Source organism: Rhipicephalus microplus, unplaced genomic scaffold, assembly GCF_043290135.1.
Source record: "Rhipicephalus microplus isolate Deutch F79 unplaced genomic scaffold, USDA_Rmic scaffold_15, whole genome shotgun sequence".
NCBI lineage: Eukaryota > Metazoa > Arthropoda > Arachnida > Ixodida > Ixodidae > Rhipicephalus > Rhipicephalus microplus.
The window spans coordinates 13394021-13409332 of record NW_027464588.1 but is presented as its reverse complement, the minus strand read 5'-3'; the positions used below and the strand labels follow the sequence as shown (position 1 = coordinate 13409332).

The following is a 15312-nucleotide window of genomic DNA, read 5'->3' as shown; positions in this document are numbered from 1 at the left end:
ATTCCACATGCATTCCACTGTAGCAATCAATGCACTATGAACTCTGAACTACCTCTGTCAGGACAAGTTTTACTTTCGCGTTATACCGGTTCTTTAAAAGAGGAATCACCCATCCTTTTTTTCTTTTTTACAGTGAATGCTGTTAGGAGATTACAATTCGGGTCACGTGCAGTTGTTGTCTGCCGCCGGTGTCCGTAACCACATCGCGCAAAATTATAAGAAAAAAATAAACCTTCCACCAATGACAGAGTGGGCTTCAACCCGGGTCCGCTGGGTGCCAGCTCAATATTTCACCGCTGAGCTACACCTTTTTTCTCTTTATTGCTTTCTTGACTACAGGTCAAGCTAATCTGACAATGACCATCTCATGTGTTTCATGTGTGTTTACGCATCAAACAAAGATATTACATCTTCAACACAGTCGGTAGTTTTATACATAACTCGCACTTTTATAACAGCTTCAACGAAACACTCCAGGAGACCACTGAGCGACACCGGTGCTTGCGAGTTATCAAACTTGCCGTAGGCAGGCTTGATGTAGGGAAAGCAATCACGTTATTACGACTTATAAAGCGTTTTACAAAAGCAAAAGAGCTACCAGTCGTCACAAAATGCAAATAGCGTACGAGTGGGCTGTCCAAATGCTCTAAATTATCACAAAAACTTGTTCTTGTTCTGCTATCAACTGTGACGCAAACCCACTTCAGCCATAATTCCTCATCGTCATCAGCCACTGCATGGACAATTGGCAGAAAATTTCTTGCAAGTGTTTAGCGGACAGCACGCTTCTCCGTATAATGACGCAAAATAGCATAGCGAATGCCGACCTACTATATGAAAGGTTATTATTATTGCCCTAGTGGGTACCAAGCAAGTGTGCTTGCAGTAGTTACGCAATGAGTGTTTTGAAAAAGGCTCTGAAAGGCCCCTCTTCTAGCTTTCGCTGTTAGTATGTTGCGCCTACGGCGCAGGCCTGTTTTTTTGTTTCAAATGCGAAGCATTTCTTAGCGAGCTTCGGCGAATTTGAGTGTATCTATGCATAAATCTATATAGCCGCTTACGACTTTTAGCTCTCCTGGTCGTTACGATCATGGCATCGACAACAAACTTGGTATGGCACAACATGACTGCATGATGAGGATAAGTGATAAGTCATAACACGAAAATCATGAAATGTTTGTTATGAATGTCATGATTTACATTTCATGGTCTTGCTGCTCTTGCGGTGGTTTCGTTCACATGATATCTTCCAAAACTGACATGGTATGACATGACTGCATAACGAACATAGGTGGTACACCCTGAAGTGCAAGTCATGATATACATGTCATGATATTTATGCAATGACTAGTCATGACTACACGCCACCCTCATGGTGCGCTCACGGCCGTTTCGCTAGCTTCGAATCTACCAAATTTGGTATTACGGGGCGTGAACGGACAACATGGGTAAAGGACAAGTCCAAACATAATAATCATGACATGCCTATCATGTAACAACATTACTACATGCCACACTCATGATGCACTGCAACCGTTTTGCTAGCTTCACATATGCCAAATTTAGTATTATGTCACGTAAATAGATGACGAAGGTATCTGACTGGTGCAAACATAATAATCATGAGAAGCGTGTCATGTAGCAACATGACTGCATGTCAAACTCAAGCTGCCAATATAGTTCGAGATCACCTCTCGCGCGTGTGCACTGGTGTTCGTTTAGTCGCGTCACGCCGGCGATGCCACGCCAGGCGCCGATCTACCTGCCGTTTACTTGCAGGCGCACGCCACGTTGCATTGCTTTGACGCATGTCCGTTTGAGCAGGCCCGGCGTCCCTCCATTACGAAGAGAGGCAGACACAGTGCTGTCTAGTAGAGCTTGGTAACGTGATGGGCGTGAAATGCAGCATGTTGCATATCGCGCCGGTTGCCGCCGGGCCGCGCCGACAGACGCTGGTCGCACCAGTCGCGCCTGGTGTCGGTTTTTATAGCGCAGCGTCGCTTCGCCCAGCGTGCGCACTCGTCAACGTTAGGTCGGAGTACCTTGGACCCTTGATGACGTGCTCGCGGCCGTTTCGCTAGCTCCACATATACCAAATTTGGTTGTTACCAGACGTCAATGGATGACGAAGGTAAATGACTGGGACAAGCACGATAATCATGACACGCAAGTCATGTAAATCCATGACAACTTACCACGCTCATGATGTGCTCGCAGCCGTTTCATTAGCTCCACGTATACGAAATTTGATATCACGTGACGTGAATAGAAGACGAAGGTAAATGACGCGTCCAAACATGATAATCATGATATGCGTATCACATAAAGTATGACTACATGCTACGCACATAGCGTGCTCGCAGCCATTTTACTAGCTCCACATACACCAAATTTGGTATTAAGTGACGTGAATAGACGAAAACTGTTAATGACAGGTTGAAACACGATAACCATAATATGCGTGTCATGTAAAACAAGACTACATTCTACGACCATAGGGCGCTCGTGGCTGTTTCGCTATAGCTATCCATATGCCAAATTTAGTATCAAATGATGTGAATGAATGACGAAGGCAAATGACGCGTGCAAACAAAATAATTAAGACGTGGAAGTCATGTAGACCTTAACTTACATGCGCCTCGTAACGTTGTGCTGATTTTAAAGTGGCATATCAAATTGTCTCATTCGTACTTCGCATATCATCGGTTCCCACTTTACGTGGTATCTGCCATATTCCCGGCTGCGGCGGCTGCATTTCCGGTGGAGGCGGAAATATTGTAGGCCCGTGTGCTCAGATTTGGGTGCACGTTAAAAACCCCAGGTGGTCTAAATTTCCGGAGCCCTCCACTACGGCGTCTCTCATAATCATATAGTGGTTTTGGGACGCTAAACCCCACATATCAATCAATGGTATCTGCCATAATTTTTCACTGCGCTCCATCTAGTAAGGATTTTATTGAGTAAGCGGGTGTGCACCGCTTTTATTCAGTTCGTTATCCAGTAGCTGGATGAGAGAGTGCGCAGACTTATCAGCCTTTCTGAAAAGTTTTGCGCACACAAACATGCGCACGCATGCACGCGCATCAGTACTGTGAAGTCCAAGTTGTCATTTTGTTCCCTCACCACTTTGCACCTTGATAACTCAGAAATTTTTATGTTCGCTTTGTATGATGCACACATGCTTTAGTAAGTGAGTGTTTATGTCTGCAGAAATAAAAAAAGAACGTCGCTGTCTACGCGGAAGAAATGACGACGAGGGAGGCTTCTCGGCCAAACCACCCACATTCGCCCACATATCATATAAAGACTCGACTCGTTGTTATAGAGATGTTTCTATGTACACATTTACACACGATGATTATTATTTACTTATGTATACCATTACATACACTTATATACACACAAGATTTTATCATTTACGTATGGATGAAGTTATAGAGAGGGATGACGTTACTGATTCCAAAGCTAGCTGCAGGATGCGTTTTCCTTTGAAGTTGAAAATTTTGTAGTTGGTAAAGTATGTGGTGAGAGGATCTTGGATGAAAGGTGGCAGTTGAAAGTTGGAGAAAGCGATTTCAATACAGGTCTCCCTGATGATGGTGGGATGCTTGTGGCCGTACGAGCTGCACCAGAGACCGTAACCGGATATTATGCGTGAAAGTATCCTGCAGCCGTCAACCGCCACGATGTCCACGTTGAAGTCTCCGATGAGCACGAATGGACTGTGTTTGAATTCCCGCTTATCTTCGGCTACTGCAGCTTTCAAAGCTTACACCGCATGCGGAGCGATTAAGGTGCCTACTCGGGAGTGCTGCCGACGCTTGCGTCTATCTGCATAGCGTATATTAGAGGTAGTATAGTCTATCTTCGCTCTGGCGAGGTCTTACCGCGGAACATTGGTGGTGGGCGTGCATTGCAGCTGCGTTACGAGCTCTCCGCACCACTGTCTTCGCTTCCAAGGTGTACGTACATAATGAGCAGCTGCGTAGAGATGAAAACTCACTAAGCTACTGGAGATTTCAAAGAAAGCACGCCAAAAACGCTGAAGTCGAGAACTAGTCAAAACGGCGCCGCGAGTGACTTGCGCCGAGCAAGAGGAGCTTCGCTCCTGAAAGAAAACCCTGATTAGATTTCACGTTAAGTCTACAAATCCTACGTTTAATCTGAAGGTACCCTCATAGTAGTAATTCATAATAGCAATAGTATTGGACAATGCAGAAAAAAATATCTGTTGTTTCAGTTGAAGCTTTCTTGCTTGTCTCTTAGAAAGCCTGTGCCCTAATTTTCAATGCCTATATGCTTAACAGTTTAGCAAACTAAGGGCCGTTGTATATCTAGCAGAAATATATTGTGCTATGTTTACAAAAAACTTAGATGCAAATAGGAAACAAGGTGACAAAAAGACCTTCTTCCGCAATTTTTATAGTTTTCTTTCATTTTGTCCAAGTACCTCAATCAAAATAGCTTCAACTTGTCTAATACAGTACCCTGCTAAATCACCGAAGCAAACACACAGCCCTCTGCCAAATCACCGGAAGGAAGCGTATAGAAAACGCGGACACACAAGAATGACACACACAGCGCTGATGGTGTTACCTTTCTTTGTCCTGATATTATGATGCATTGCATTCCTTCCTATGTTTTCTGAACACATTCACGCTTCTACGCTGACTCTCACATTGCTCGTGAACATGTATATCTACGAGTTCAGGTGTTGCTTTCGTCGGAAACGAAGGCTATAAGATGCATCGGTGCAGTGCTTGCAAACATCAAGAATGCCCGCATCTCAACAAATATACTTGCAGAGGCCACTATGAAGATAAGCAGGTGCTGTTTTGTTGATTTGTGAAAATAAAAATATCTTAGCCTTCAGTCTAGCGCAAACTGCCTGGAGCAGCATTGTTTAAGCCAAGGAAGAACTACATTTTCTGCGACGCTAACAATTTCTTGTTTGTATTTCTGTGAATTGACCGTTGTACGTTACCTAATAATGTACGCGCAAACCATAACAAATGGGCACTCGCTCTACGCTAAAATAGGAGTTGCGGATATATTCTGCATGAACCAGCAGCATCTCCCTGCCACACCCAAAGGCCCGTATACCTTATTGTTTATGTGGACCTCACTGCACTGAAGCATGCAAGCAATATGAGAATTGTACGTTTAGTGAATCCCCTGTGCATATAGAGTTTAAGCCCCAAGCGATGTTGCAATTGGTTAATATAAGTGTAGCTCCGTCGCGCATTCACTGGAAAGAGACTTGGACCATCCTTATTTATCATGCAAGACGGCAAACACACGGCTGGATTAGAGCTGAGCCTAATTAAAGCAGAATGTTAACCTGTTAGTTAAAAATTCATCATAAAAGGAAGTATGCGTGCAAACACAGAGAGACAAAAGGCATTAAACAAACGCTAATAGCGTTTCTTGTTGCCTAACCTCTGCTCTTGTACCCGTGTTCGTGAGCTCACCTTATGCTATCAGGGATTAAGTGCGCTTTCACGGACGGTGGAGAGAAGCCGCGAGATAAAAGGATAAAGCTGGACTACAAAAAGAAATGTCAAAACGAAAATCACAACGCACTATACTTCGCGCATGATATTGTAGGACACGCTGTTGTTCGGGCTCTGATTACACACTAGCACAGCCAGGACGAAAATAGTGCCTGCACGCAAGCTTTGAAGATTGCGCACCTCCGGAAAATTCTTGTGGCCTAGCTTGAAGTTATATGCGCAATTTAGTGAACCCGTGCGAAAGCCAAATACTCATAATTGTTTTCAGCACTTTATGAACTTCAGTCGAGATTAGCCAATAAGTTTGTTTGTTTTTGTTTTCAAGAATTTAGCCACGTCATAACGTTATCGCTCAATAAATGTTTAGCGCTACTCCGCGGGTGTTCTTGGTGATATGATATTTTTTGTCCTCTCAGAAGAGAAACGTCATTTTGTATTTCTTATAAACACTTGGAGAACGCTTTTGAAAAACCAGCATGACCTCTACAGTGAAATACTTAAACGGGGCTATTCCCCTCAACACCCTACGAGAAAAAAAAAGAGAAAACATATCACGAACGGACTTTTTAGTATGTTTGTTGTAAATATCATGATTTTATGTGTATTGAAATAAATTGGTTACATTGTTTGTAGCTTTGCTGTGCGTTATCACTTCTGGCTTTAGGGGTGTTGGTGGCTCCCATTCTTAAATAAAAAAGTTTATACTGGAATACTTATGAAGCATTTGCAATGACCATCACCCACATAATATTTGATATTTCTGTGGTACGATGACATCTGCTAGAGTAATTAAAAAATTTAAAAAAACGTTAGACGTTAAAAACCCCAAGTGGTCCAAATTTCCGGAGCGTAGATTCCACTACGGCGTCCTTCATAATAAAACGGTGGTTTTGGCACGTTAAACCTCAACAAGTAATATTTTTAATATTAATAATTCCGCATGAACCAAGAGCATAAATTTTGTGGAAGCATATTGCACAATACTGTCAACCGGAATCCTGTTTACGCTTGCTCTTTCCCTAGCACTCGCAACACTATTTCACACTTCACAATGTTCACCTTATCAGCGCATCACATGACCTGATGTGAATTAGTGACGCAAAGGAAAATGATGCACCTTGACTACGCTTTTTTTTACCTGTACCGTGGGTATCATTTTGTACTCAAGCGGTGTTCATTGGTTTTTTGTTCAGCTCATTGCTTCCAGCGCGCCGGAAATATTTCAAACCTTAAATCAACGTTTCTAGGGCTCTGTAATAATACCAGCTGGATGGGCCGAAAGTACAAGTTATGAATGCACTGGTGAACTATCTTTCTTGGAATGTGGGCCCAAGAAATGGAGCGTGTTCACGGACTCTAAGGCAGCACTACAGTGTTTGAAATTCGCCTTACGCCGGGGACCTCATGAACAACTAGTGCTGGAAATTAGAGAGCTGCTTCACCACCTCTTCGACGAAGGACACAGAATCACGTTTCAGTGGATTCCAAGTCACTGCGGCATATTGGGCAACGAACATGCCGATGCAGCTGCCCGATCAGCACACGAAAGTGGTGAAGAAAAATCTATACCATTTTCAAGGACTGATGCTGCAATGACCATCCGAAAAATCGCTATTGCAGAATTAAAATCCCTGTGGAACACCGAGTGCTTACGGCACACGCGACTGCGTAGACTGGACACGTCTCGTCGACTCCGGCCTCCGTCTGGACTCTCCCGACTCGAGACAACGGTGCTTTGCCGACTATGGCTTGGTGTCGCCTTCACCAAAGCTTTCGCCTTCCGAATCGGCATGGAAGACAGTGCTGCTTGCGGTCATTGCGGCAGCGATGAAATTATAGAGCACGTTCTCTGTCACTGCCCTCGTTACAGCGTGCAAAGACGGCAACTAGCTGCTGCGTTAGCTCGCCTTGACGACAGACCTTTGTCTGAACAATCAGTGCTGGAAAGACGACATGATTTGTGTGCTCATAGAAAATCAGTGAAGGCTCTACTGAACTTTTTGCGTGGCAGCGGCCTATTGTATAGACTGTAGCACCCCAGCTCCCCCCCTCCCCCTTTTTTTTATTTTTTTTTTCTCGCGCGCGTCTATTTCCCACTTCGCTTTCTTTCCAATCTTTCTTCCCCATTCCCCCTTCCCCTAGTGCAGGGTAGCAAACCGGATGCTCCATTTTCTGGTTAACCTCCCTGCCTTTCCCTCATTTTATTCTCTCTCTTGGAATGTGGGCTTGTTCATTTTTTTTGCGACATTTATCAAAGGCTCGGTCAATCACTGAAGTGACGGCCATTTTTTTATTTTGTTTAACAAATTCCCAGCGTTGGTGCGGCTGCGTGGCCTCTTACACTTGACTCAGCCTGGCAGTCTCCCAATTCCGGTGTCGCTTCGGTTACTTCCGGAGAAGATGAACCCTGGGATCGTTCTGCGGGAGATCGCCAAGAACGGCGAAAGCAACATCGTGCTCGACGTGGCGACTCACAAGCTGGGGGATTTGTTGAGACATGTACGGGAACATTTATATTTTGATATGAGTATTGTGTTCGCGTCTGCTTACGTTTTCTTTACTGTCGTTTTCTGGGCCATCGGGTCTTTAAATTTAATATTTCACCCTTACGTCAGTCTGGTGAACTACTTTTCAGTCACTATATTTAAACCGTCCTGACGAGAAAAGTAAACAAATCTTTGAAGACCGACCTTCGTCAGTATATCTCCCTTAATTAAGCCAAAAGTACATTGATACGTACCTAATTACGTTGGGTTGTTTGCTTTGTGTTAGGTGTTCAAAATAGAGAATAGAATTATAAGTTTTTGTCACTTAATTCTATCGGGATTTGAGAACTTTTCGAGAGCATCTTGCGTGTTTGACTTGAGATATTCGTGTGCGCAGTTTTGAACAATGGTTTTGTTGGAAATTCTAGATGTTCTGATACATACTCGTGTGTTCCTTTAAAATGCCCTTATTCTATGAAACACACATCGCGTCTCACATGATGTCAAAATATTTTTACAGGCACAAAGAGTTGGAATCGTGAATGAGTATCACAACTTCATCGTCACCACACTGGTAAGCGTCCTCGAGGAGTTTTTGCAATGACAATGTTGTCCTCTTTGCCGTGTTTTTTTGATGTTCTGTTTACAAGAAAATAATACAGCAGAGGCAATAAAATTCTTGATTACAAAGTTTAGCTCTACAGACTTGCTCGTTCATCACCTAGCCCTGGTCTTAAAGAACGGACCTTTCCTGCGTGATGTCTAGAGTAAGTGTTCTTTAGAGTATGCGTCTATATACGTTACTGAAGAAATGCCGCACATCCAACTAGTAGATTCTATCCGAGGGTCATTTTAGTGTACCCTATCATTAATACTTAAAGGCTGTAATGTGTTTCTACGATAAATATAAAAAAACGACAAAGATGCGGGTTCACAAATAACGACCTCTCCGTGGCTCCGTCTCACTTTTTATCCTTTGAGATGTAATTTTTGGTTCATTTAGCTTGTCTGCCTACAAATGTGGTTCACCAAATGGCCTTACTGATTATTAAGTTGTGGTGCTGTCGTGCCAAGATATAGATTTATTAAACCACAGTTTCCCGCTTGGTTTTGTTCGATATGTGAATTTTGTCGTACATTACTGCATTTTAAACTAGAAGGTCAGAATGAGCATTCCTATTACACAACACGACACAACGTGACAGGGATAACCGCCTGACTGATACATTCGAGCTTTTGTGGAAAAGTATAAGAGAGATATATTGTCGCTCGTTGTCAGTGATACAGGAATAAAATGTTTTGAAGTTAGCGCGCATCGAGCCTCCAATGTTAATGAGCTCTAACAGTAAACCAAATTAAGAAGATACAATTCATAGAAGTTTAAACTGCACAAAACTGTTATGATTTTCATGAACCTAGGTTCCAAGATTTTGTTATTTGAACCAAGTATATGAATGGTGCAGGACCTCCACACTGTCAACCTGACAGCCTTGCAGAACTCAGGGACGAATTTGACTGGCTTCATGCTCCTGAAGAGAGAGGTTTGGGAACAAGACATTGGAGCTGTACGTGAGAAGTACACAAAAACTGGCTTATACCCACTCTTCTTGACTCATTGGGTTTCCTGGAAGCAAATAAGGGTGAGTTCTTAAAGCAATCTATTTTTATTACCACTGTTTGCAGACTTAGCCGTCACAGTTAAAGGATTGAAGCTGCTTTGCAAGCAGGCTTAAAAATATTAGACATAATTTTTTTCGCGTCGTTTCACGTGTCTCAAATACTCTCGATATCTTGTGACTGTATTCAAGGAAAAACAGCGCATCAGTCAAGCGGCTTGCATTAAGTAGTTACTTCGGTAAGGGTTCTATTTCTCTGTTGAAAATTCATAACAGTCACTGAAAAGACTCCGTCATACTCAAACCACAATACGTCGCAAGACAGTATATTGTAAAATTTATAGATTTAACAGCCTTACCATCATCATTAAAATTACTCTTATAAACTACGATCATCAACCACCATCCCTTAGAGCGAGGACACTGTGTCTCCATCAGTTGAAAATACCATGGTGTTCACTACTCGCGTAAGAATAGATTTCCCTTTGCACATCGAGGCAGTTATTGGCGCCAAAGAAACTGCACTCTTTCAGCACATCTTGCTAAGCGATGCTCTGAATATTAGTCGGAAATTGTGTCAAGAAGAAGACGTGAAATTCACGTGTTTTAAATTATGCATATCTCGCATAGAAAAATACATATTTGCATTCAATACGCAAGTTTAGCACAGCACAAAAGTGGCACTGTAATGTGATGCTGTAGAAAACGCAGAGTTCTCAAAACCAGTGTACTAATCGTGAAAATCCGTGCACTGAAAACTCATATCTGCGGCTGCTACCACGTATACCATGACACAAATAGCTCCATAGTTTTGTGATACTCTTCTCACATCTATTGTCCTAGCACAACTACACAAAGAAACAGAGATAATAATTGTTTTTTCCTAAATACTTGCTTCATCATCATCATCATCAGCCTGACTCCGTCCACTGCAGGACAAAGGCCTCTCCCATGTTCCGCCAGTTAACCCGGTCCTGTGCTTGCTGCTGCCAATTTATACCCGCAAACTTCTTAATCTCATCTGCCCACCTAACCTTCTGTCTCCCCCTAACCCGCTTCCCTTCTCTGGGAATCCAGTCAGTTACCCTTAATGACCAGCGGTTATCCTGTCTACGTGCTATATGCCCTGCCCATGTCCATTTCTTCTTCTTGATTTCAGCTATGATATCCTTAACCCCCGTTTGTTCCCTAATCCACTCTGCTCTATTCTTGTCTCTTAAGGTTACACCTACCATTTTTCTTTGCATTGCTCGCTGCGTCGTCCTCAATTTAAGCTAAACCCACTTTGTAGGTCTCCAGGCTTCTGCTCCGTAGCTAAGTACCGGCAAGATACAGTTGTTATATACCTTCCTCTTGAGGGATAGTGGCAGTCTACCTGTCATAATTTGAGAGTGCTTGCCGAATGTGCTCCACCCCATTCTTATTCTTCTAGTTACTTCAATCTCGTGGTTCGGGTCTGCGGTTATTACCTGCCCTAAGTAGACATAGTCTTTTACAACTTCAAGTGCACTATTACCTATCTCGAAGCGCTGCTCCTTGCCGAGGTTGTTGTACATTACTTTCGTTTTCTGCAGATTAATTTTAAGACCCACCTTTCTGCTCTCCTTGTCTAACTCCGTAATCATTAGTTGCAATTCGGGGGACGAATACTTGCTTAAGGCTAACCAAAAATTCAAGGGGCATAAAACTTCGCTTTTAGAAGTTGAACGTAATAGCAACATCTTGTTACTAGTGCGTATTTCAAACATTTAGTGCATGAAATCTTTTCAAATTTGCTATGCACCTACTATACCTGGCCTTAAAGGAATAGGTGCAGTACCGTGTGTGCCTTTTCAAAGGGGGTTACAGGCCTTCAACCACGCAGCCATAATAATAATCACATATTCTTACGTGCTTTGGCAACGAAGGCTTGTGCCACGCATTAATTCTGCAAAATTTCATGTTGCATTGTGAAGCATGTATACAAGACGCGTGTGTTTGGAAAGCATGGAAGCTACTTTCAGTGCATTTTGAAGCTGATCAAGTTCTTTTCGCTGTTTTCACAAGCAGAGTCCTGGTCGTGTGGTACAACATTCACTTGCTACGCAAACGACTTGTATTCAATCGCCAATCTAACCCAAACAACTCTGGTGCGGTCCTTACTCTTCTTCAGGATTGTTAATCATTTACTTATTTTATTTGCATCATTCTCAACTTTTGAGTAACGCAAAAGACGATGATTTTTCGCTCATTGATAATTTTTCGCACACCAACGACGTAAACACCTATTCCGACACCAAAATTTCTGCGAAACAATCTTTTTAATGCTATCGAGTTTAAATACCATCTTGTGTACGGTAGAGCAGAAGTGGTTCGGAAGAAAGTTCACAAGACAGAAAAGACGTCCACTTGCGAATAAGCCTGTATTCTGTCTTGTGTACTTTATTCCGAACCCTCCCCCCCCCCCAAGTGTAAGGTAGCCAAATAAGTCAAGCTTGGTCAACCTTCTTGCCTTTACTCTCTATCTCCCCGAACCGACTTGTGCCCTCCTACGCAAGGTTTTCCGCCAAAGGACCCAACAATACAATGTTTTGCAATATTACAATATGTATGTGGTGTAAAGTGAGAACTGCCTTAGTTGCTAAAAACTCGGGGGGACTAAGCATCAAAACAAGAACAAGAACGTTGGGTAGAGAAACACGCAGGACGCAGGACTCAGGCCTTTCCAATAAATTGATGTACATCTATTGGCACTGCTTTTTAGAACAAATCATAATCGCTTTCAGGGTAAATAAATTCAGGTAAATATCGCTTTCAGGAAGCAGGAAGTATACATTTAGCCAAGCACCTTCATGTCACCTTATTTGTGCAAACGTCCTCAGGCTCATGACGTACCGGTGTTAGTTGGATTTGTTTACCCGCTCTCGGTGAAGAAAAAACTTGTAATTGCAAAGGAAAGGCATGGAGGTTAACCGGTTTAGAAGAACTAGTCTGCTACCCCACATATTCGAAAGAGGATGGGGAACATTGCAATTTGCAAAGTATTGAGCATAAGAAACACGTGGTATGCCATGCGTGTAGGTCTCAGTCACAATTGGATCATTCTGTATAATTCTCTCCTGACGCAGTCATTGGTCTTTATCATGAGTAATGCGAATAAGCCTATATATTGCTATATAGGCCTATTATAATTGTATCAATTTGCTGCGAGTTATTTCTTTTTTTTCCACCGAAGAAAATGGCAATAGACGACTGGGATACATTTTTATTAATAATGTTATTATAAATTGATCTCTCTTTAAAAGTTTACCATTATAGAGCTTCTCTAAAGTTTGAAATAAGGTTGCTCAAGTCACGCAAGCGAGAAACTTCGAAATCAGTACTTTGAATGTGTGTTATGCACAGCGTTGAAATCAACTATCACAAAAAGTCCTGGTGTTTCCGTCCAGACAGACACGGCTCTCACTCAAGATGCTCTGATCGTTTTGGTGCGAGCTATCCAGAGTCTAGCCAAGGCGCGTGCATTGGAGGCACCACCACGATTCAGCTGCCGTACAAGTCGTGTGGAAAGGAACCTCACTCAGTCGAACATGCTTAAAGAGGCCGTGAGTAAGGTAAGCCAGCTATCTTAAACTTACTTCCTTACAACCAGTGACGACACTTGTTATAGCTTCAGTTTAATACAATGGTTACCGTGGGTGCAACACCTACGAAAACAAGTTTGTTTGGATTATGACGTCTGATAGCGATTTTGATTGTAACAACGCGTCGTGAAGTTGCGTCATCAAGGCTTCTCAATTACTGCCCTCAGGTTTTAAATCTTGCCGAGGTAGGATTGAAATGTGCCGTGTCATTGTTGCAATATAGAGCAAACGCAAGCATAATGTGCTTGTCAATTGGCTCTTCATAGAACACTGCCCGCAATACAGCAGCGAGATTGTTCATATTCATTAAGCATCCTGTGTATTCGTTGCAGAATAAAATATTGTTTTGAACTTTGAATCACAGCCATAATAGGCGGTGGACGCCTCGCTGTTTTTTATTTTCAGAAGTAAACACATCACGAATCGGTCCATTCTTGAAGGCAATTTTCCTTACTTCGTACCATATGTAGTAGCGCAAGCAGATCATCTGCCATATGTGACAGGCATGGTCACACAAACTAAATTTTTACATAGTGATCTTACTAGTGGTAAGATTGATCTGGCTTTCTGAAAATGCACTGTTTGATCCCGTAATTCATCAGCTATTAGTGTCGATAAGATTGTTTTAGGTGCCGATAATATATTAAAAAGTGCGTTGAAAAACATTTGTTTCATGTTTAGAGGCTAGGAGGAGGAAACAATTCACCCATGCTCCATGGTATTATCGTTCGTGGTTCAACGCTGTTGGACAATTAAGGCTTTCAGACCACGACCATAGTTTAGTGTAAATCACGCAAGAACCATAGGGTCTCGTAGATGACATCATGTCAAATATACGTAATACCTGGAGCTGAGATGGAGGTGTTCTTAATGTGTAATTTTCTTGTCTAGAACGGTAAATTTGCCGACTGTGGACATGTTCAAAGTTCCGTCACAAACCATTAGCAGTAGAACACTCTTGACGTAAGAGAGAGAGACAAGCAAAGAAAGGTACGGATGTTTTATTTTGTGGTTCGAAGAAACCAAATGCTACTTAAATTTTGTGATTTTGATAACAAGGTCTATTTCTTCACAAATGAAGGTTATTAGTCAAACTAATAGGAAATGTCAGGCACTGAACCTTGTTGGGTTCAGTGCCTGACAGTGCAGGCGGATGTCTTTAATATTATTATTTTGAAAAACAAACAAATAATAACAAAGATTTTGTGATTCTGATAACGAGGTCTTCATCTTCACAGACGAGGGGTTTACTTAAAGTAGGAGTAGTGAAACGGATAGAAAATAACTGATACCAAACCGTGTTAGGAAGCGTTAGAGAATATGGCGCAGACTGTACGTGAGATATAAAATGCCAACTTCCTGAGCGTAAATCAGCAAAGTAAGTGTGTTGTCCTCATTCTTATACATTAGCCTTGATTATTCCTCGCGAGAATTCATATGCCTATTTCAGAGCAAGGTGTGCTTCTGAGTGCTGGCATGATACGCTGTATTATTGCTACAACTGATACCGTTGAGTCGCCTAACACCGCGAGGAGGACTAGGAATGGCACCTTGTCGTTTGCATGAGCCGTACCCTGAGAGGTACCAACTTACACACCTTTGCACATTAAACCTCACTGACTCATCCTCTCGTCACCCACGCTTTTTACGGTACCTTCAATAAGTGCGTGTAAGAAGGTTACTTACGGCAAGCCTCATTCTCCGTTATTTAATTTACAGAATACTGTCAATCCCCCCATGGGGATTATTACAGGGGTGAGCGTCACTGTCACAACTTTCGACGTTTGAATCAAGAAAAAGCAGAATAATAAAGAACACATAACCACTGAACACAGCAGTAGGTCATAGAACAATCATACATAGTTATTTGAACGATAACCAAGTACGAAGTACACCAATGGTACACCAACAAAAAACAGGAGTCGAGAAGAAACACAGCAGACAAAAAAGAAAACACAGATCGAGTATTGTTGTCAAGGAACCGTATTAAACAATAAATATATGCAGGCAAGTGTTTTAGTATTACAATTGGAAACAGGAAGAGCTGCGTGAAGAAAAACAGGTGATCACGGTA

The 15312-nt window shown here is 42.4% G+C and overlaps 1 protein-coding gene across 1 annotated transcript in view; it reads left to right on the top strand.

The window, feature by feature from the left end:
• Window positions 1-15312, top strand: part of LOC142784686 (glutamate receptor ionotropic, kainate 2-like) — a 91693-nt gene that overhangs the window by 49003 nt on the left and 27378 nt on the right. Inside the window, exons 4-7 of the mRNA XM_075883166.1 lie at window positions 7828-8012; window positions 8520-8573; window positions 9463-9639; window positions 13044-13208. Of these exons, the coding sequence (XP_075739281.1) occupies window positions 7828-8012; window positions 8520-8573; window positions 9463-9639; window positions 13044-13208 (581 nt within the window). The remainder of the gene's footprint in view (window positions 1-7827; window positions 8013-8519; window positions 8574-9462; window positions 9640-13043; window positions 13209-15312) is intronic.